This window comes from Corapipo altera, unplaced genomic scaffold (assembly GCF_003945725.1).
Source record: "Corapipo altera isolate COAL_440 unplaced genomic scaffold, ASM394572v1 92, whole genome shotgun sequence".
NCBI classification, from domain to species: Eukaryota; Metazoa; Chordata; class Aves; order Passeriformes; family Pipridae; genus Corapipo; species Corapipo altera.
Genome location: NW_020884994.1, coordinates 404,009 through 424,471, shown reverse-complemented (window position 1 = coordinate 424,471; position 20,463 = coordinate 404,009). Strand labels below are relative to the sequence as shown.

Here is a 20,463-nt window from a genome sequence, read left to right as displayed (position 1 = left end):
CCCCCCCATTATTCCCGCCGGGATAACGCTCCGCACCTCGCACCTCGCTCCCGCCGCAGCCCCGGGCCTGGCTCGGCCCCGCAGCCCCGCGGGGTCCCGCAGCGCTTCTGCTGCACCGGGGCAGAGCCCCGAGCCCCGCACCGCCTGTCCCCCCGGAGCCCCGGCCACGCTTCGCTCGGGGGGGGCTTCAGAACTAACAGGGGGACCGATGGGCCCGGGTTGGGACGTGCCCGCTCGGTCATCCCGCTGCAAACAGGAGGATTTCAGGACGGGCAAGGCCGGCAATCCCACCTGCCTCCCACCGTTCCCTTTCGGATCTGTGTTTGCTGCAGGGAGCTGCGGTGACATGGGGCTGGAGGGGACAGGGGCTGCCAGCCCTGCAGCCCAGGAGTGGGGTGGGGTGTTCACAGGGGTCCCGGCCCTTCCCGGGCTGCACCGGGGCCGGCGGGGAGTGCTCGGGCACCGCAGCCTTGCTCCACACACGCTCTGAAGGGGTCCCGGGGGCAAACACCATCCACGGCGACAAAGCCACGGCCATCCCGAGCCTGCTCGGGGTACGTGTGTTGGGCACAACCACCCACTGCCTCGAGAGGCTCCGGGTCAGACCCCCCAGAGAGCCCAGAGCTGCCCCCACAGCCAGTGCATGCTCCTCCTGCACCTCATTCCCCGTACCCACAGTCCAACACCAGCACTCTGTACTGCTTCCCTCAAGGTCTCGGAGCAGCTGGCAAAGCCCAAGGCTGTAAATCACCACCTCATATCTCACTGGCGAAGCTGCCGTGCCCAGCTGAGGGAGGGAACTCAGTGAATGCAAGTGAAGAGAGCACAGAAGAGAGAATAGAGTTGTTTATGCTCAGCAACTGGAGGGTGCAAAGATAATCATCAGTGCTTCCTCTTCAGCACTGAGACACCAAAGTCTGCTGAAGTCCAGACATTACCACCCCACGTGGCTTTGCTCACAAGCCAGAGGCTTCTGCCACCATAACAAGACTTTCTGGGTCACCAGCTGTGTGGTCCTTCCAGAAAAGAATTGTGTGCCAACCTGAGGAATGTTGGCAGCAGCCTCCAAGAACATATCTCTCACCTGTAGGCAGGTCATGTCCACAGGAAGGCCTGGTCTTCATCTGATTTGTGAGGCTATCCCAGCAGTCCCAGCAAAGGGGAGACAGATTCCTCAATGCAGGCAGTCCAGCACAACAAGGTTCTCATGATTATTGTACCCCCCTCACACATCAAGCTTGTCTAGAAAATTGCAAGTCAGTATCACAGAGCTTTTAGTAAACACTAGTGATTTTGTCCTGGTTTCTAATGCCAAAATCACTGATTCACATGCAGTGGAATCTCGTGCTCTCCTCCTTTTCTCTTGCTCTCAGCCATCACGGCACTCGCTGGGGACTGAGAAGTCCTAAGGACAAGCAGAAAACCAAAAGCCAAACGCTGCTGGCAGCAGAGGCAGCACTGCTGGTTTTCACACACTCATCATACTTCGTAAAATCAACTTCCCTGATGGCACACAGGTGATCCACGCGACATTCCTGCTTGCACAGTGCCAGGTCATATCTGGCAGAGTTGAACTCGTAGTAGCTCTGCAGGTAGCGAGGGTCCCCCGAGATCCTCTCCAGCACCGTCTGCATGGAGCGCACGGAGCCATCGGGGACCTGGAAGGCTTTTGTCAGGCTGTACTCTGCCTCCCACGCTGGGAACTCTGCCTCCCCCGGCGAGGCCATCGTGTTGGCATGAGTGAGGTTCAAGTAGTAAGTCATCATATCCTGAGGGAGAGAAAAACAGAAGTGGGGACACATCAGGACAGGATCGGCCCTGGAGTGAGATGCTGGGCTGGGCTGGGATCACAACCACAGCAGCACATCCCCTGCCCCCAGGGCACAGCTGCCCCTGGCAGGGCTTCCTACCAATACAGGCACCTGGAGAGACACCTCAGGTGAGAGCCTCCAGAACCCACCCCAGATGCAGCCTGTTTCCTAAAGGGTGAAGGGGTGGCTTTGCTCTGCTTGACTTTTACGTCCAAACATGAGAAACTTTGAGCCTGGCCTTCTTCAAACATCAGTTAGTTACTATCAGTACTGTCCAATGGCAGAAGCAAGGGCTGGAGGAGTGTTACTTCCCCGGTAAAGTTAATTTCTTAACTGTGAACAAACTGAAGAATCAAGTTTTTCACAACCTCTGTTCTCAGTCTCTTGCCCTTTTTCTCTCTGCTTCACTGGCTCCCCAGCCTTGCACAGCATATTTTAGCATTCACTTCACAAGCTATAAACATGTAAACAGAGCAACTACAGAGAGCTCCATCGACTGCAATAGGAGGTACAAGCATCCATCCTCTACCTCCTGGCAAGCAAGAGATGGGAAACAGCAGCTGCCCCTACAGTTCACCTCAATTCAGATCCACTTTAGCAAACAGAGGTACACAAATAATTTTCCAGATGGTTTACAGTTTTTGGAGGGGATCTGACAGGTCTGTTAGTACTCAAAGAGGAGTTCTGTGATCCACATTATCTGGGGAGCAAAGCAAGTGTCAAAAGAATCTTTCTTAAGGACATGAACAACCCAGTAAAACCTGTCTGCCCCTGCTCTGAGGAACTCATCCCAGCAGGATGCACTGGCTGTGGGGGCCTGGGCCTCAACTCACTGACACTCTGGCTAAATATCTGTGCCAGACACAAGGCTCAAATATCCTGAGTCAGGGTCCTCTCCCACACAGCTGCTCAGCTCCTGTGGTCCTGCCTGTTCTGACCACAGGGAGAAATAGAAGTTCTCTTCCAGAGCTGCAGTGTGCAGCACAGGGGATCCCCTACCAACACCTGAAGGGTGTCCAGATCGTAGCTGATCACCCGAATCCCAGGGTTGTTGGCTCCATTGTTCACTCCAGGTAATGTTGTTTTCCAGGGAGTCACTCCAGGGGCCAAGAACATGACACTGATTGGAGAACCTTCAAAGAAAGGCAAAGCAACCTGTAACTGGATACCTTGGCTTGCCCCACACCCTGTCCCCATCGCAGTGAGCACCTGGAGCTGATGGCACTGCCCAAGAGCATCTCTGTCACCAGACCCTGGTGCACACAAAGATCAGCACGTGGAGCAGCATCGGGGTCTGAACATGGGACTCCTGCAGCTTGGAACAGGCTTTCCACTGCAGGCAAGGGCTCCTGCAGTGAGGGTGGCTGGGGAACCACCCCCTGTGCCCAGAGCACTCTGCACCACCCCAACACAGAGAGCCGGCACTGCTCCCTCACACCCCAGCCATGCCCAAACCTCTGTACAGGCAACAGGCAAGAAGCTGCCAGTCATTGAGGGGAAACAACATTTGAGGATGAACGGGAAGGAGGTCAGGAGCTACAGGCTGGGGGTGGAGATGAGAACCACTGATGCCTCTTGTTGCCCAGAGCATTTCACAAGCCTTTGCTGGCTTCTCAGCTGCCTTCGGCCAACAGCCACTGACACCTCCCATGGACAGTGATTCTGGGAGCTGGCAGAGCTGTCCCACGGGTGCTTGAGTGAGCAGAACGGGTACCTGTGTCACTGTAAAACATGCGGAAGCTGTCGGTGTGATGGTGCCCAAAGAACTGGGCAGCGATCACCCTGTGGTGCCTCTGCACAATGCCCAGGTACCACTCGTTAAAGCCCCTCCGGAACCAGGCCTTGCCTCGTTTCTTCTCAAAGAAGCCGGGAGGGACGTGCCCCACAAGGTAGACCTGCAGAAGAGCTGCCCTGAGCACAGAGCTCATGCTGCCCACAGAGCCCCGTGGCTGTGACTGCCCTAGGGGAGAGCAGGGCTGGGAGGAGCTCTCTGCAGCCATTGTTCATCCATTCCTTTGTTAATACCATTTCATCTGCTCTGGAGGCATTGGTCAGTGTTTCTTCCAGCCACTGGAACTGCCCTCCAGGATCCTCGTCAGCAGCTGTCTCGTCATTCTGGTCATAGTACAGGTTGGTATTGAGGACAACCATCCTCCCTCTTGTCCCTGGGCTGGGCAGCTTCTCACTGTAGAAAGCTCCTGAAAAACACAACAGGGAAAGAGCTGGAGGTCTGGTCATCCTGGTGGCTGCGATCCCAGATCCCTTTATTTCCACCTCTCTCTGCTCTCCTTAGCAATAGCCACAGCAGAGTCACTGCCTGGACCAGGCACCAGCAGTGCTCTGCCCACTCCAGGAGGGGTGTTTGGGGTGACTCTTCCCTGTGTGCCTCTTGTCATGCTTGTGCCTGTCCCACTGAAGGGAGACCTGCATGGGGACAGTGGGTAGCACCAGGAGTGGGCAGCACCAGGAGTGGGCAGCTGTGAAGAGGCACAGCACTGCCTGCTCCAGCTGGTACCTTTAAAGATCTTTTTCCTCCTTGTGCAGCTCACCACTCTGCATTCTTTCCATTAACTTGACGATGACAGGAGAGACTAAAGTATAAAAAAATTTATCTTCTTGCAAGCAGAACTCCATGCCAGAAATCAGCACTAAATTGGACCCTTCCTCTGCCAGTCCTTTATGAATACTGATGCTCTGAGCTCTGAGGCAAGGAAAACTGGTCATGGTATTCTCCTACCCTTCCCCATCTCCCCAGAGTGCTGCCAACACGAGCCAGTGGTGCCAGACCTGCTCTGAAGAGAGGGAGGGAGGCATCACTCAACCAGGGCCGCCACAGTTCCGCTGTTTGTTTGTAGATCCTGTGCTCCTTCCCGGGAAACTGATTCTTGGGGTGGAAGTCATGATTGCCCATTGCCGCGTAGACTTTGGTACCTGGAGAGAGAGCAAAGGAGGTGCAGAGGAGTCAAAGCTGCAGAGCTCCCCAGAGCTCCCTGAGGCACTCAAGGCCAAGACTTTGCCAGGGCCAGTCCCCCACCCCTGCTCTGAGGCCACACTGACCAGGGGCACCGCTCAGCTCTGACCCCCCTCAGGATGAGCCCCCCCAGCTGAGTCCCTGAGCTGGCACAGCAGTGACACCCCTTCTATCTTGCTGCCAGGGGTTATGTCTGAGGGAATCTTGCAGTTTCTTCTGCTTTAATGGCTAATAACAGAAATCTTTATTTTCCTCTCTCCTGAGTGAGCTAACCTGGAACATGAAAGCGCATCAATGCATGAGGCACATCAGAACTGAGGCCACTGGGAAGAGGACAAACAAGTCCCAGTGACCACAGCCCTTCTGTGCCTTTCCCTGTCCCAATTCTGTCATTTCTCCACCCTGGTAAGCCCTTCCCATGAGTCTCTGCGCTCCTCTCCCCTTCTCATCCCCTCAAATCCTACCTGGAAATGTCTCTTTTATCAGAGAAGTCAGGTTTGCTATTATGTGCAGAACCTTTTCTTCTCCAAGCTGCTCATTGGGGACATGGGGAGTGTCATCTCTGAAAAAAAAGCAGCAGCACAGTCACTGTCTGGGACTAACAGAACCTGCACTCGCAGCGATGAGCAAGGCACAGAAACTTGCTGACTTCTCTCTATGCCTCCTAGAAGAGACAGTTGAAGCTTTTGGGGGCAGAATTCATGTTGACTGGTCAGGGTACTGAGGGAGTTTCAAGGAATTGCACAGAGAGAAAACAAGCTCCACTCCAAACCTGCCAGAGCTCAAGGAGCCTTTGGACACCACTCTCAGGCACATGGTGGGATTGTTGGAGCGTCCTGTGCAGGGCCAGGAGCGGGACTTTGATGATCCTTGTGGGTCCTCTCCAGCTCAGGATACTCTGTGATTCACTTTACCTTAAAACCCCTGAACACAAGGGTGTAAAGGGGACGCTCCCTCTGCCGCAGGGCATGTCACAGGCACTAAAGCTGCCTGGAAATATTGCCAGGATCAGCACTTCACAATCTGAGGGCACCATCTGATCAGCAATAGTGAAGCAGAGCTGTTTGCACAGCTGTGATCACCATAAAGCAAGGGAATACCTCCAGTAAGGCAGCAATCCAGGGCTGCTCCAGAGTGCCCCAGACACACACGTCTGTGTTTGCACTGACACACTCATGGCATTTGTAGTTAATGCTGGGCTGGCCACCAGCCCACTGAAGAGGGAGATCAACATTCAAAATCATGTGAGAGAACTGGGAGAAATTGTTTGAGGAAAAAGAATGCTCAACATAAGGTCACAAGGAGCAATAACTACATCTGAGCAGCAACATGCATCTCCGGGGACAGAAAATGAAAACATTTCATGTTTTCAGGAGGCAACAGCCTCCTGCAACTGGAGGGTGCAGCAGACTGCAGGTTAAGGTTGCACTGTGAGAAGAAAGACCATACACACTTACAATCACCATGAAAATACAGCTTTTACTGTATGTGCTGTTGAGGCAGTAAGTGCACTTGAGGGACCAGGAACCCCACTCCTGGAGACCATGACAGGAGAGAACCCCTACTCCTAAAGCAAAACAGCCCCTTTTTGAGACAGGTCTCCCAGGTGCCTCATCTGCAGCCAGAAGAAATGCCACAAGCCTGGTTTGCAACACTCTCCTCCCACTGCTCTGACCGGCAGGACCTGTTGTAACACACAGCCCACAGCCCCTTCCCTGGGCGTTCCAGGCACTCAGAGTCACTGTGGAGTCAGACAGGGCCGGGCAGGATGAACAAGCGAAGGACGGACCGTGAGTTGTGATCCTTCCATCACCTCTCACTGCTAGGGTGTATCGGAGCGTTGAGAGCCCTCGCTGGGGTTGTGCTCTCCCCCACGCCCCCGTTCTTCATTACGAGGCACGTTCTCCCCTCCCCTCTCCAAAGTGGAGACCACGGAAAGAGCCCTGACCCCCCCCGGGCTCCGTACGGGCTCCGCCGCCCTTCCCTGTCCCGCCCGGCCCGGCCGCTCCTCACCCGGTCCAGAGCACGAAGTCGGGCGCGGGCAGGATGTCCCGCATGGCCCGCGCGGCCGAGCGGAGCAGCGCCCAGGGCGCGTCGCACAGGTAACTGCCCCAGGGCCCCGCGGGCCCGGACCGGGCGCTGCCCGACGGGCACGGCTGCCCCGCCGCCGCCGCCGCCTCGTACTCGGGGTCCCAGTGCAGGTCCGTGAGGTGCCAGAACCGCCCGCGGCCGCCGCGAGCACCGGGCAGGGCCGCGGCCAGCGGGCACAGCAGCAGCAGTGCCACGGACTGAGCCAGGGGCTGCATGGGGGCACCCTGGGCCGTGCCCTGCACTCTGCTGTGCTCTGCTGTGCTCTGCTGTGCTGTTGTCCTGTGCTCTGCTGCGCTGTCCTGTGCTCTGCCCCTCCCCCGCCCTTGCCCCACCTGTCACCTGTGCCCTGGCCCCGCCCCTTCGGCCCCGCCCCCTCCCCGCGGCGGGGCCGGGCAGCGCCTGCTCTACAAATGGCGCCGGCGGCTTCGCCACGGCCTCTCTCTATTGGACGGAGCCGGAAGACGGAGAGTCGCGATTGGTCGCCGGCCGGTAGAGCGGCGCTCCCGGATTGGGCAGGCGCGGGCGGCGCGCGGAGGGTCGGCGCGCGCGGGCCGGTGGCGGCCGATCCGTGCGGAGCCATGTGGAGCGGGCACGGTGGGGACGGGACGGGGACACGGGACACGGGGCAGGGGCGCGGGGCAGCGGTGCGGGGCAGCGCCCGGAGGCCGCTGGGACGGGGCGTTCGAGGCCGTGATGGCGGCAGCAGTGGGACGGGGACCACGCCACCGCCTCACAGTTTCTGCCTTCCCCCCTCAGGGAACTTCGACGGCGGGTACGGCACCGTGGGCGGCGCGGGGCCCCCGGGCGGCTACCTGCAGTCCCCAGGGGGGTTCGGGTCCCCCGCCGGCGCCCAGGCGGAGAAGAAGCAGGTAGGCCGGGCGGGGGGTGGCTGGGGCCGGGGCCGGTCCTGCCGGGACCGAGCCGGCCCTGACGCTCCTCCGCCTCTCGCAGCGGAGCCGCTCGCAGAACATCGTGCCCTGCACGGTGTCGCAGCTGCTGGCGGCGGAGCAGGTCGACGAGACATTCCGGATCTGCGACGTGGAGATCTCGCAGGTGGGCGGCCGCGGGTGGGGCGGCCCCGAGTCCCGCGGGCGGCCCGGGCAACTTCCCTCCCTCCTCACAGGTCACCGTCGTGGGCATCGTCCGGCACGCGGAGAAGGCGCCCACCAACATCCTCTACAAAGTGGATGACATGACAGCAGCGCCGATGGACGTCAGGCAATGGGTTGACACCGATGTAAGCATCGGATTTGCTCTGAACACACTTCTTTGGCAGCCTTTGAGAGCAGTGGGGAGAGAAAAGTTATAGAATAGTACAATGTCTCAACTGGAAGGGACCTGTAAGGACCAGCTCCCTGCGTCTCACAGAGGTTTTTTTATCAAAAAGATGTAGCTTTTCTGAGAAGTGTTTTAGGAATAATATGTCCCTGAAATCCAAGGGAGATGCTGCTGTAACAGAGGTTACTCACTGTCCCCTCAGCTGTTTCTTACAGCTGAGCTCAGTTGAATAGCTTTGGGAGGGTAGTAAGGCAGAGATTCAGTTGGCTTTCTGCAAGTTTATCCTGAGTTCAGAAATGGCTCTGGCCTGCCCCATTCCCTAGCCAGGTTATGGAATTGAACACCTGCTTTTTTACTATTCAAGAGTCTTTTCCTCTTGTTGCTCTGACAATCTCTCATAAGCGGACAGAAACAGCAGAGCAGACAAGTGGCTCTGACTGCTCTCCAGTGTGTAAATTTATTTTTCATTTACAATTATGTTTATCTAACTGCTCTTACTGGACATAGGAATGCACGTTGTTTGTGCTTGCTTGAGATGAGCCTTCTTTGCTGAGTCATTTATTGTGATAATTGAGAAATGGAAATGTGAATCAGCAAACCTCTTTCCTTTCCCTCTTTTAGGAGGCAGGAGGTGAGAATGTTGTGGTACCTCCAGGAACTTACGTCAAAGTAGCTGGTCACCTCCGTTCGTTCCAGGTAAGACCATGTCACCTGTGTCTGAGTCCGGGCCAAGAAGGATTGGAGATCTGGCTCAGTGTTAGTGGGCTGCTTTAGCATATCCACTTAATCATGGTCTCTTGCTTATCCTTTCCTCTGGACAAATCCTTCAGTGTCTCTGCCAGGGCTGTATTAATAACACTCTTAATTGTTCCTGAATGCAGAGAACCATTTAAAATGAGGACTCACTTAAAATGCCCCTCATCATCAATGTGTTGTTTTCAGCAGAGCAGAAGGCCATCAAGTTCTGGGGTGTTTGTACTGTTGAGCTTAGACCAGGTTCTGGTTCATGGGGACACTTCTTGTAGCACATTATGTGATGTGGTTGCCTCATAACTAAATATTCAAGTCATGGTGCATGCATTAAAGGAAAGTCCAGCTGGTTAGAAGGAGAAGTGACTCTATCTCCATTGCTTTACAAAATCACATCTGAAAACATGTTGTAGTGTAACTCTGGAGGGCACCTGAGCCCCTCCTCCTCCCCCTGCTGCTGCTCACTCACTCCTGGTGGGATGGGGGAGAATCAGAAAGGTCAAAGTGAGATAACCAGTGAATTCAGATAGGGGAAGTTTAATAAGTAAAGCAAACCAAGGAATTCATTCTGCACTTTCCATGGGCAGGCAGGTGTGCAGCATCTCCAGGAGAGCTGGCTCTTCACGTGGAACAGTGCCTGGAGCAGACAAATGCCATCAGTCCAAACATCCCCTCTTCCTCCTCCTTTCCCCGGCTTTATATACTGAACATGACACTGTATGGTCTGGAATATCCCTTGGGCAGTCCCAGCTGTGTCACCTCTCATCTCCTTGTGCCCCCCCCAGCCTAACACCAGTGGGGTAGTGTGAGAAGCAGGAGAGCCCTTGGCTCTGTGCAAATGTTGCTCAGCAACGACTAAAACATCCCTGTGTTACCAGTACTGTTTCCAGCACAAGTCCAAAACCAGTCCATGCTACACTATCCTAGCCAAAAGCAGCACAAGACGAAGGTCGGAACACTGTGGACTAGCTGCGTGCAGAGAAGCTCTCGTTCCACCACTGTCCTATTCCTGGAGGGAATGGCTGGGTTGGTTGTTTTGCATCTTCCTGTTGCTGTGATGTAAATTGTTTTCTTTGTTTTGTGGTGGTTTTTTTTTCCTCTGAAAGAATAAGAAGAGCTTGGTGGCATTTAAGATCATGCCTCTGGAAAATATGAATGAGTTCACCACACACATACTAGAGATTGTCAATGCACATATGACCCTCAGAAAAAATCTTATGGTATGTACAAAGATCCCAATTCCATTGTGGCCCTTCCTGGGTGATGGTGATTTCCCAAAGAGGGACCTTTGGCTTTGCTGGGGAAATTGTGGGTCTGGAAAGCTTAAAGCTGGGTTACAGGGAGGGTGTAACAGAAGTCCTGGCTTCCTTGGAGAGAGATTGTGTTGCAGTCCAGTTCCATGAGAAGCTATTTTAAATTACTGTCTCAGAGCCTTTACCGCCGTGGGTTTGGCAGGCAGGTGACCACAGCACTTCTCTCACGATTTCAGTCAGCGTCGAGTGCACCGCCGTCGTTCCCCTCCGCTGGGATCAGTGACATGAGGGGCTATGGAGGAGGTGGCAGCCTGCCAGTGAACGGGCTCACGGCACACCAGAGCCAGGTGGGTGCCAGCAGCTTTTCTGGGAGCACAGCAGTGGCAGTGGAGGCTGCCGGGGGGTGATGTGTGATGTGGGGCAGGGAAATGCAAGTTCCATCACTTTTTGAAGACAATGGATCTGCTCAGCCTTGCTGACAGAGAATCTGAGCTCTGTGCTAATGGTGGTTCTTGCTTCTCCAGGTACTGAACTTGATAAAAAGCTGCCCTGTCCCAGAAGGTATGAGCCTGCAAGAGCTGAAACTTCAGCTCCGCAGTATGAGCATGTCAACGATCAAGTAAGTGTGTAGAAATGAAGAGTATTCTGGAAATCCAGGCAGTCCTTTCAGAGGCAGAGAGGACAGTGGACAAGGCCAGACACTCACCTGTGAATCAGTGTGGGTAATCCAGGTGGCCCCAGCAGCACAGAGCAGTGAGACAGTTTTTGAAAGCTTCACAGCCCTGAATGAGCCATTGCCAGTTGAAGGTGTGACAAATGCTTTGCTCCCCTGTTTTCAAAACAATCTGTTTATCAGTTCAGTGGCAACAGGTACCTGGGTGTACTGCAGTGCTTTGACAGTATTTCTCCTGTTCAAGGACTACCTTGTTCTCTGCACACTGAACACTTAGGAATATTCTGTTCTGTTCTCCTTTGCTATCACTTATAACTTTTCCTTGAGGCCTAGAAACATAGTCATTAACATCCATGACCTGCTTTTACTTGGGAAGTACAGAGAGTGGTGGCCTTCTCCCCTGTGACAGACAGAGTCTGAGCTGTGGGGGGAACACCTTGTCACAGCTTTGGAGAAACTCCGTGCCTCACTTACACTGCTCACAGGACAGAGCTATCAAGAGCTTCCCTTGGCAGCTGCCAGGAGGGAACTGTGGGGATGGGGTCTGTAAATGGGAAATCCCTGGCAGAAAGGTGGTGACATTTGCTAATTAATTGCTAACTGGTTATCAATTGTGGGGTTTTCTTCAAGGCAAGCCGTGGAATTCCTCAGCAGCGAGGGACACATCTACTCCACAGTGGATGATGATCACTATAAGTCAACAGATGCTGAGTGAAGTTCCCTCCAGCTAATTTTAGTTCCAAAAAATGCTTGTCTATGTTTCAAGATACCCTGCCAAGCTCAGTGACATGGAGGGTGATCTTTGCTCTTTGTAGAAGGTCCCAGTTACTCTGTGAATACCTCCTCATGGAATTCCAGGACAAGCAGAACGTACAGGATTCTGTTAACTGGACTTGATTCTATGCTGTGACCATGTAACTGAAAGCCTAGACACAGGAAAAGTGAACTCCTCAAAGCTTCAGAACCTTCATTTTGTTTTGGCTCCTTAAAAGATACCTGTTAGAAAGAGGAGCCTCTTTCTAATCTTTGTTTCTAAAGCTGTTTCTCCTAACTCAGCTTCCCTTCTTTTCGTTCACAAAGTGGGTAGCCATTCCACTAATGTACAGCAATCATGAAAAGATTTTTTTATTTTTTAGTTTGTGCATTTAAATCTATATTTGTACTAGAGGTGATCTTGTTTCTAGAGCTTTTGAACATTTCCAATAAAACTGTAACTTGGGGAGCCTTGCCTGCATGTGTGACTCGAGGCTTTTCTGCCCTGAAGAAGGAAACCATCTGCTTGACAAAACCTGGGAGTAAAAGCATACCTCATACTTAACTATCCTTATTTTTTCTTTAGCTTTTTGCTTTGAAAGGTCAAACTGAAATGAGTGTCTGGACAGTAAGAAATTAAATAATTGTACTACAGCAGAAACCAGTATGTTGTATCAGTGTTACAGATAGGGCCCAAATCATTTCTGCCACCAAAACAGGCTCCCCAGGGCAATGGGCACAGCACCAAGGCTGCCAGCGCTCAATCGGATAAAACAGCGCTGTGCTGCCCGCGCTGAGGGCGGGCGAAGGCAGGGACCCCCAGCTCTGCGTGGTGCTGTTCTGGCTGGACCGGAGCTCCAGCCTGTCCTGCCGTGGCTGCTCCACAGCTCATCCCCCGTGTCCCGGCCCCCCCAACCCTCTGTGGCGGGGCCAGAGCGAGCGGAGGGGCCGTGGAGCAGGACAAGGCTGGGGAGCACAGCCGGACACAGCGGAGGGCCGTGCTGCGAACCCCCGGCACTCCCGTCCCACTCAGCCCCGGCGGGCCTGGGCTGCGTGTCACGGCGGTCCCGCGGGGAGCCGGGGCTCCGTGGGGGAACACGCGAGTGTGGGGCTGGGGGCGGCTCGGCCCCGGTGTAGCAGAACCGCAGCCAGGAGATGCCGCTTCCCTGGAGGGGCCGAGGCGGCTCGGCCGGGCCGGGCCGGGCCTGCGGCGGGAGCGGGGCCGTGAGGGGCGGGACGGAGAGCGGGGCGGGGCTGGGGGCGGGACGGAGAGCGGGGGCGGAGGGGGCGGGGCCCGCGCGGGGTGCGGTCCGGTCCGGGCCGGGGCGGGTCCCGGTCCCGGTGCCGCTGCCGGGCGGGTCCCGCTGTCCATGTCCCCCCGGGCCGCCCCGCCGCGGTTTGGGCCGCTGCAGTTGGCGCTGGCGGCGGCGGGGACGGCGGCGGCGGCGCTGGATCTGTTCATGGACGGGTGGGTGGCGGCGGAGTACGTGCGGCGCGGGCAGCCGGGCTGGGCCGCGCTGTCGCTGTCGCTGCTCGCCGCTGCCTCGGCCGCCGCCCAGGCCTGCAGCTGGCTCTGGCTGCGCTCCGACCCGCCCGCGCTGCGCCCCGCCGTGCCCACCGCGCTGCTCGCCGCCTTGCACCTCCTGCAGCTCGGCTTTCTCTTCAGGTACGGCAGCCCCGCTCCGGCTTCCCGCGGCCTCGGGCATCCCCCAGGCACCCCCCCTGCCCACCCCCGGGCATCCCCCGGGCATCCCCCGGGCATCCCCCTGCCCACTCCCGGGCATCGTCCCCGCTCCGCCCCAGCCTCCCCTCACCCCCCCGGGTGCCCCTCACTCTGCTCCAGCAGGGGAGGACGAGGGTCCCGGCCCCCCGCAGCTGCCGGGCTGCCCGGGGTGGGGTGAGCGGTGCCCCGGGGGGATCGAGGGGCTCCCGGGCAGAGCGGTTCGGCCCAGCCCCGCGGCGGAGCCGCCTGTGTCCTTCCAGCTGAAGCTCTCCCGGCTCAGCTCTTGTCTCCCGGTGCTGTCGCCGCTGCTGGAGCCCTCCGACCAAGCGGAGCGAGGCCCCGCATCCTCGTCTGAGCCTTGGCACTCCCGGGAGTTCGGGGGGCGCGGCGGGGCCTCCCCTCCCGGGGGCAGGAAACGATCCTGGCAGGTCCTCTGAGGGCAGTTCCCTGTTTGACACTTCACACGTGGCTGGGCATCGCGTGGCTCCTGTGGTGCCTGGTTTGGGGAGGGGGAAGGAGGGGTTTGAGTATAAATTGGAGGGGTTTGTTGTCCTGCCGGGACAGCGTGAGGACCGAGGGGCTTGTGTGGCCCCTCACCACTGGCTGGGTCCCCACACAGGTGCCTCCACGCTCTGAAGGTGGGCTGGAAGGTGTGCTGGGCGAAGGCAGAGGAGGAGGAGGAGCAGAGACACATGGCCTTCCTTTCCCACGACATCAGCATGCTGCGGCTCTTCGAGACCTTCCTCGAGAACACCCCGCAGCTCACCCTGCTCCTCTACATTATCCTTCAGACAAACAAGGCCGAGATCTCCCAGGGTGAGGGGTCTGGGGCCAGGGGAGGGGACTGTGGGGGTGCAGGCTTGGGATCAGAGTGGGCTTGGATGGGACAGACCGGATGGGCTGTCCGGGGGCTGCAGGACCCCACAGGACACTTGCTTGAAGGGTCATTCTGCTCCCATGTTACACAGGAGGGTGAACCTCCTGCTGCAATGGACCGTGCTGGGCTCATGGTGGGAGGATTGGAGCTGTGGCCACTGTGGTCATTTCCTTACATCCCCCAGGAGAGGCTGAGGGTCAGGCTGGGGAGCAGGGAGATGCCAATGTGGGTGTAGGTGGAGGACAGCCTGCCTGTGTGGGCTCTGCAGGGCTACTCAGTCCCAGCACTTCTTCTTCACCTTCTGGGGAAGGCCAGCACCAGCCTCCTCCTCGGGGAGGGCAGAAGGCTGAGGGAGAGAGGGGTGCTGAGGCTCTGACCCTGGCAGCAGCAGCTCAGTGAGCGGGGGGCAAGCTCCTTGTAGCAGCACCAGGCAGGGGAAGGTTTGAGCCAGGCTGGGCCCTGTCTCGGTCTCCCCTCAGCATCTCCATCTCTGTTTGCAGGCCTGGGGATTGGCACTGCGCTCCTGTGTGTGTCCTGGTCTCTGCTGGACTACCACCAGTCCCTGCGCTCCTTCTTGCAGGACAAGTACGAGCTGAGCCGGGGCTCCTCCATCATCTACTTCCTGTGGAACCTCTTCCTCATCTGTCCCCGCATCCTGGCAGTCGCCCTCTTTGCCCTGCTCTGGCCCTACGGTGTGGCTGTCCACTTCCCACTCGTGTGGCTGGCCATGTTCCTCTGGGTCAGCCTGCAGGGCACAAACTTCATGGAATCACCTGGCCCTGAGCAGCTTTACCGGGCCATGGTGGCTGTGATCCTCTACTTCAGCTGGTTCAACGTGGCGCAGGGGAGGACGCTGCACCGCAGCATCATCTACCACAGCTTCATCCTGGTAGACAGCACACTGCTGGCCCTCTCTTGGCTCTGGGGCCAGGCCCCCTCTGAGGACCACTGGTACCTCCTCCCAGTGGTCTCTGCCGCCCTGCCCTGCTACCTGCTGGGACTGGGGCTGAGGGTCACCTACTACAAGTGGCTGCACCCCAACAGGCAGGTGCAGCAGGAGGATGGCTATGACGAGGTAGATACCAATGAAGGGAGTGATGGGCTGGAGTTTCACTCGTTCTCTCAGGCGGACCTTGTGAACAGGCGGATGCAGTGCCTGGCCCAGATCCAGTTCCCTGTCTCCCAGCTGGCACGGCAGCGCTTCCTGAATGGGGCTGCTGCCCTTGAGTCTGCTGCCTGAGGGCAACTCCTCCAAAGGGACATGCAGGGGAGGTCTATTTGTTAGTTGTGGTCCTGGTTCTGCTTCCCCAGGCTGTTGTTTTGGGCAGCTGGAGAGACCTGGCAGGAATGAGGGATGATGTGGAAATGCCCAAGGAGTCCCACGGCACACAGCATGGCTCCCATGGCTGCACCCTCAAGGAAAGCCACGGTGTTGTGGCAGGTCCAGCACATTGTGGCATGTGGCAGGTCCAGCATGGGTGCGGTGCTGTGTCAGCTTTCCTTGTTATTTATTATTAGCTTGTTCAAAAGAAAAACCCCAAGAGCACTGGTTTGTTCTCTCTGTGCCTCTCCTGTGCCTGCTGCTGCCGTTGCTGCGCAGGGATGTGGGAGCTCGTTTCCTCCATGGCTATGGCTATCTGACCTTTGTTTCCAGACAGAGTTTTCTTCCTGTGTGTGTTAGTTTTGGTATCAAGGTCAAAGCTTACCTGTTATCACCATGTTCGGGGAGGGATGGGAAGGAGGCCTGTGCTGACAGAGTGGCTGCAGGGTGGCTTGGTGCTTCTGGCTTATTATGGACACCTCATGCTCCCTTGGCTGCCATTCCCACCACCACACCCTGGGCAGTGCTCCTAATGCCATAGCCAGGCTGCAGTTGGCCATGGGCAGTTCTCAGCCGTAGGTGGCTGTGCATGTGGTCAGTTGTGAGGCTGTGCTGGCACCTGGGCACAGACACCCACCCAGCTCCCAGGCAGGGCAGTCCTGAAATTGGTGCCAAAACCGAAGCAGGCCCCAGAGCAGCCTCTGCCTCTTTTGCTGTTGCCCAGTTGGCAGCTGTGGCATGTCCTGGTTGCCCAAAGCATTGACTCCTGGCCCCTTCCCCTTGCCTCCATCACTCCCCCCCCAGCAGGACCCAGCCTAGGAGGGGAACCCCATCCCAGGGAAGGCAGCAGGATGCAGCTGGAGGAGCAGCTGTGAAACAGAGTTCAGCTGCTCCTCCAATCAGCCCGTGGCCAAGGCCAGCAGCTCTGCAGCACAGGCTGGGAGGAGGGGGGTTTGATGGCCTTGTGCAAAAGAAATGGGAAGGGAAGGTTTGTTCAGGGAGCACTGTTTGCCTGCCCTGGGCACCTCAGCAGAGCCCAGGAACCAGTCCCTGCCCCACTGGCTCCCCAGGACTCCCCAGAGGCTGCATTGTAACCTGCCAGTGCCACCAAACCTGGCCCAGGCTGTCACAGGGGCAGGGACTGACACAGGGGGCAGAAAACAAGCTGAAGCAGTCACTACAGAAAATAAAGACTTTATTATTTTTTTTTTCCAGTTCATAGGACAGTTCCCATTACAGACTATGAACAGGCAGAGACCCCACAGCCAGCAGTGCCCGGGACTCACCCCTTGTAGCACAGCAAGGACTGCTCTGGACTCCAGGGGTCTTGCCCACCACTGCCAGCACAGACACCTCCCCCGGGGCTCTCAGAGGCAGCAAATATTAGTGGATCAGGTGGTTTTTAAAGCCTCCGTGGCTGTGGTGAAGCTGCAGGGGAGGCTGGCAGCACCCAGGTGAGCTCAGGTGCCCCAGGCCCACAGGCTGACTGTCCTTCAGATGTTTGAGTTTGCTCTTCCATTAGCCTACCTGGCTGTAGCTGAACTGGTGACAGACAGGAGAAAAATCAATACTTGGATAGAGGTGCTGTTCCTGCCTCATGAGAGACAGGAAAAGGCTTAAATTCAGCCAACAGAGGAAAAAAATAAAATAGCCAGGTCACCCTTTATTAACAAACACAGAAATGTACCATCAACCTCCTGTTATAAAAGTACTTTACATACATTCAAGGAAACATCGTATAAATATCAGTATGAAATGTCAGTGGCTGCAAGTTCCACACTCAGCTAAAATTTTACCAACATCTTAAAATTTTCTTAAAACATTTGGAGGTAAACAAACAAAAAGCACAGCCAGCTGCCAGGTGGCTCAGGCCCACAGGCCCAGCACCCATTGAGAATGCCTGGGCAAACCCAGCCCCTCCTCAGCACAGCTCTCACCAGCTGCTTCCCACGGGAGCAAAGCAAAGGGGCTACTTGGCCGTGCCAGTGGTGGGAGGTTAAGGCACAGGTTTTAATCCCAACGTTTAGCCAGCCAGAGTACAAGACGTGCTCCCAACAGGCTGCTGCACAGCTTGGGACAGCTCCCAAGCCTGCTTACAGGAGACCTTTGGATGGACTGGGACTCACTGAGGGATGTTCAGGATCCCACACAGACTCTTCTGTGACTCCAGGTAAGTCCTGATCCTCTGGTGATATTTCCAACCCTGGGAGCAACGGGGCTGCTCCTCAGCACAGCTCTGGCTGGCACAGTAACACACTTCACAGGGACCCCAGAGGAACTGGATCTGTGGACCCAGCAGTCATTGAGCTGGAGCTGCTCCAGCTGCCTGGAATAGGTGGTAACACACCTGAGCTCTCCATCTGGTACAGACAGAGAACATCCCTGGGGACTCCTGCTCCCCTCTCCAAACCTGCTGCTAACACCCCCAGCACAGCCCCAGGGCTCTCCTGGGCCAGCAGCCCCAAGGGCAGCCAAACACCTCCCCCTCTGCTGAGCTGCCCAGTGACACCCACAGCAGACACCTGTCCTCAGATTCCCCTCATGGGGTGAGTGGTCCTGCTGCTCGTGGGCAGCAGCTCCCACATAACAGTGCATTCCTGCTGCAGAGCTCCTGGGGAAATATGCAGACCCAGTATCCATCTGGGATCAGAGCAAAAGGCCAACACCTGACAAGGAGCTGGATGGAAAGCTGATCACTCCCAACTCCTGTGACCACCTTGGAAAAAGAATCTCCTTTGATTCCAATTTAATTAAAAAAAAAAAAAAACACAAAAGGAAACTGGAGCTAGGACAATATGAAACAGAGCTCCTGGGTCCACTTCCTAAGCACTGGGGATCCAAACCCCTGGCTCTAGGCACCTTCTCCCCAGTGGTCACTGGAGATGGCCCAGGAACAGATGTTCCCAGGGCACAGCAGAGCCTGCACTGATGGAAATATCCCTCAGTAATTAATGCCATGGAAGGAATGCAGCAAATACATCCCTTGTGTGGGTACAGCAAGTGGGTCAGTGTCCCCCCTGCAGTGACAGACTTCCAGCCCAGTCCCCTGTGGGTCCCAGACAGGTGACGTGGGGCTGGGACCAGCAATCTGGAGGGGTCTGGGTGCAGCCACAGGTCTGGCTGGGGTGCAGCACACACCCGTCCTCAGGGCAGGAACCCCAAGCACCTGCTGATCTGGTGCCATCGGGGTGCAGGGGGAGGCAGATGTCACCAAACACAGCCTGACCTGGCACAAAACCAGCCCCTATGCCAGCCCCAGTCCCTAGTTGGCTGTTCCTTGCCAGGGGAGCTGCAGGTCACTGGCTCCAGTCTCTTTTCTGAGACAGAGGCAGAAAAATCAGCATTGCCATTCCTCTCAAGGCCAGTGTGCTCCAGGCTGCCAAGTCACAGTGTCTTGGAAAATAAAGTCCCTCTTAACAAGGCATTTGTTTCTCACTATGTAGTTAGGCTAATGCAAAGAAGAATATAAGAAAACTGAATCTGATTCTACTAAAAGGAGCTTTTTCTCACACATGGAGTCAGGAATGCAGAGGTGAAGGTTAAAAACCATAGCCAGAGCCTTCTCTGTAACATTCATGAGGATTTAGGAATTAGATTATTCCTAGTCCAGGTGAGGACTCTGTTCACATCTGAGCAGTCTGCACTAGTCTGCCATACCTGATGTTCACAGGCAGTTTCATTTTCCTTTACAGGGAAAATCTGTGGGATCTACGGTCCAGGCCAAGGCTGGAATCCAATGGTCTCCTGCTGGCTAACAGGACTTGTACACACATTGACTAGAAGCCACCAGGATAAACTCAGAACACCAACATTTGCCTCTACAAGGAACCACATATCCCAGAAGCGTTCCCTTATTTTTCTGTTTTCCAGTAATCCCACATTGAGGAAATAAGGACATTGTAATAAATTAACTGCTTTGAACACACAGGAAAGGAGAGAGGACACATTTTACAGCAATAGAGGTATTTTTGACATTTTCATTAATATTTCCCATGAAAAAAACCCATAGCTCTTCGGCTTTGCAAAACAAGGAAGGTTCAGCTCTGCCATCAGCATTTTCCTATAAAAATAAGGTTTTATGTGTACTTGGGTTCTACAACTAAGCTGAATAGAAAGGAGAGGGCTCTTACAAATACTTCTGCTGTTGTATGGCCCCTCCCTCTGGAGACACCTGCCAGAAGCATTCAGCTGGCTCTGTAAGTCCCTTCTGGCAGACAAGCTGTAGCCCTGCTGAGTCTAGGGCTCCTTTGCAGGACACCTCTGGGACTTGGCAGGACTCCTGAGGAACGACCTGCTGTCATGTTCCACTGTAGATTTTGCATCAGGTATGTTTTCTTCATCAAGCTGAAAAGTGAATCCTCAAATGTGTGAGATTTCTGCCTCTCCAGTGATGGAGAGAGCTCACAGGAGCTGCAGTCTCACCTCTGTTCCAGCTTCTTACAGGAAGTCTAACTCAAGGGCTTGGTGAAGGGACACGAGGTCGGCGTGATTTGTGATCCTCCAGAACGGCATGTTGTGCTGTGACAAAGAGAGGACAGTCAAGTTTATCAGGGATTTTCAGCTGAGGTGGAAGCAGCCAGGGTACAGCTGCAGGGCTGTGCAGTGTGGTGGTTCTGAGCACACCACGCTCAGGATGGATATTGGCCACCTGCACATCTGTATCTTATCTGCACATCTGTGTATGACAGGTACCAGCACTGACTGTCAGCTGCTCACGATAAAAACCTTGGCTGTGAGCTGCTGCTGAATCCAGGAATGCCTGCCCAGGGCTCCCAGGGAACCCGCACAGGTGGCAGCTCTGGCACATGGCAGAACCTGTGAAGCCTGCAGACAAGGTCCTGACAGTCGTCCGTGCACTTCACTGTTGTTAATTAGCACAACTGAACAACTCACCTAGGCCTGTCCAAATCAATCAAACTGCTCCTTGTTTGTAATCCAGACTAATGGCAGGTGCTGTAATGA

General features: G+C 55.8%; 4 protein-coding genes across 10 annotated transcripts in view; 2 read left to right on the top strand and 2 right to left on the bottom strand.

Annotated features, from left to right (window-relative positions):
- Window positions 1-825: 825 nt before the first annotated feature.
- SMPDL3B (sphingomyelin phosphodiesterase acid like 3B) lies at window positions 826-7,177 on the bottom strand. 2 transcript variants are annotated; one of them, XM_027666504.1, is made up of 7 exons: window positions 6,796-7,177; window positions 5,247-5,344; window positions 4,599-4,742; window positions 3,837-4,009; window positions 3,526-3,706; window positions 2,811-2,944; window positions 826-1,769 (listed from the first exon to the last, which is right to left on the bottom strand). In XM_027666504.1, exons 1-7 carry the CDS (start codon window positions 7,086-7,088, stop codon window positions 1,377-1,379), a joined length of 1,416 nt encoding a protein of 471 aa, XP_027522305.1. In that variant the 5' UTR covers window positions 7,089-7,177; the 3' UTR covers window positions 826-1,376. The 2 variants fall into 2 exon arrangements, with proteins under 2 accessions (XP_027522305.1, XP_027522306.1); XM_027666505.1 differs by having other exon boundaries at window positions 6,967-7,177.
- Window positions 7,178-7,412: 235 nt separating this feature from the next.
- Window positions 7,413-12,061, top strand: RPA2 (replication protein A2). Its single transcript, XM_027666527.1, has 9 exons — window positions 7,413-7,467; window positions 7,630-7,742; window positions 7,825-7,926; window positions 7,997-8,110; window positions 8,773-8,847; window positions 10,008-10,121; window positions 10,391-10,501; window positions 10,679-10,773; window positions 11,458-12,061. Exons 1-9 carry the CDS (start codon window positions 7,452-7,454, stop codon window positions 11,540-11,542), a joined length of 825 nt encoding a protein of 274 aa, XP_027522328.1. The 5' UTR covers window positions 7,413-7,451; the 3' UTR covers window positions 11,543-12,061.
- An 874-nt stretch (window positions 12,062-12,935) lies between these two features.
- Window positions 12,936-16,710, top strand: XKR8 (XK related 8). 2 transcript variants are annotated; one of them, XM_027666502.1, is made up of 3 exons: window positions 12,936-13,246; window positions 13,942-14,119; window positions 14,761-16,710. In XM_027666502.1, the coding sequence occupies exons 1-3, from the start codon at window positions 12,951-12,953 to the stop codon at window positions 15,418-15,420; spliced, it is 1,134 nt and encodes a 377-aa protein (XP_027522303.1). In that variant the 5' UTR covers window positions 12,936-12,950; the 3' UTR covers window positions 15,421-16,710. The 2 variants fall into 2 exon arrangements, with proteins under 2 accessions (XP_027522303.1, XP_027522302.1); XM_027666501.1 differs by having other exon boundaries at window positions 13,923-14,119; window positions 14,681-16,710.
- The window catches only part of EYA3 (EYA transcriptional coactivator and phosphatase 3), a 55,762-nt gene continuing 51,974 nt past the window's right edge, over window positions 16,676-20,463 (bottom strand). For 3 of the 5 annotated variants that reach the window (XM_027666496.1, XM_027666500.1, XM_027666497.1), the window contains one exon: window positions 16,683-20,019. In XM_027666496.1, coding sequence (XP_027522297.1) covers window positions 19,939-20,019 — 81 coding nt within the window. In that variant the 3' untranslated portion in view covers window positions 16,683-19,938. Of the gene's footprint in view, window positions 20,020-20,463 lie in introns of all 5 variants that reach the window. The other 2 variants (XM_027666498.1, XM_027666499.1) reach the window with 1 other exon arrangement.

Coding starts and splice junctions, on each gene's coding strand:
- SMPDL3B (XM_027666504.1), bottom strand. CDS start 7,088: ATGCAGCCCCTGGCTCAGTCCGTGGCACTGCTGCTGCTGTGCCCGCTG. Junction 4,743..5,246: donor GATAAAAGAGACATTTCCAG/GTAGGATTTGAG, acceptor CTCTCTCTCCAG/GTACCAAAGTCTACGCGGCA. Junction 2,945..3,525: donor CATGTTTTACAGTGACACAG/GTACCCGTTCTG, acceptor CTTTCTTTGAAG/GTTCTCCAATCAGTGTCATG.
- RPA2 (XM_027666527.1), top strand. Junction 8,848..10,007: donor GTCACCTCCGTTCGTTCCAG/GTAAGACCATGT, acceptor TTCCTCTGAAAG/AATAAGAAGAGCTTGGTGGC. Junction 10,774..11,457: donor ATGAGCATGTCAACGATCAA/GTAAGTGTGTAG, acceptor GTTTTCTTCAAG/GCAAGCCGTGGAATTCCTCA.
- XKR8 (XM_027666501.1), top strand. CDS start 12,951: ATGTCCCCCCGGGCCGCCCCGCCGCGGTTTGGGCCGCTGCAGTTGGCG. Junction 13,247..13,922: donor CAGCTCGGCTTTCTCTTCAG/GTACGGCAGCCC, acceptor GTCCCCACACAG/GTGCCTCCACGCTCTGAAGG. Junction 14,120..14,680: donor CAAGGCCGAGATCTCCCAGG/GTGAGGGGTCTG, acceptor CTCTGTTTGCAG/GCCTGGGGATTGGCACTGCG.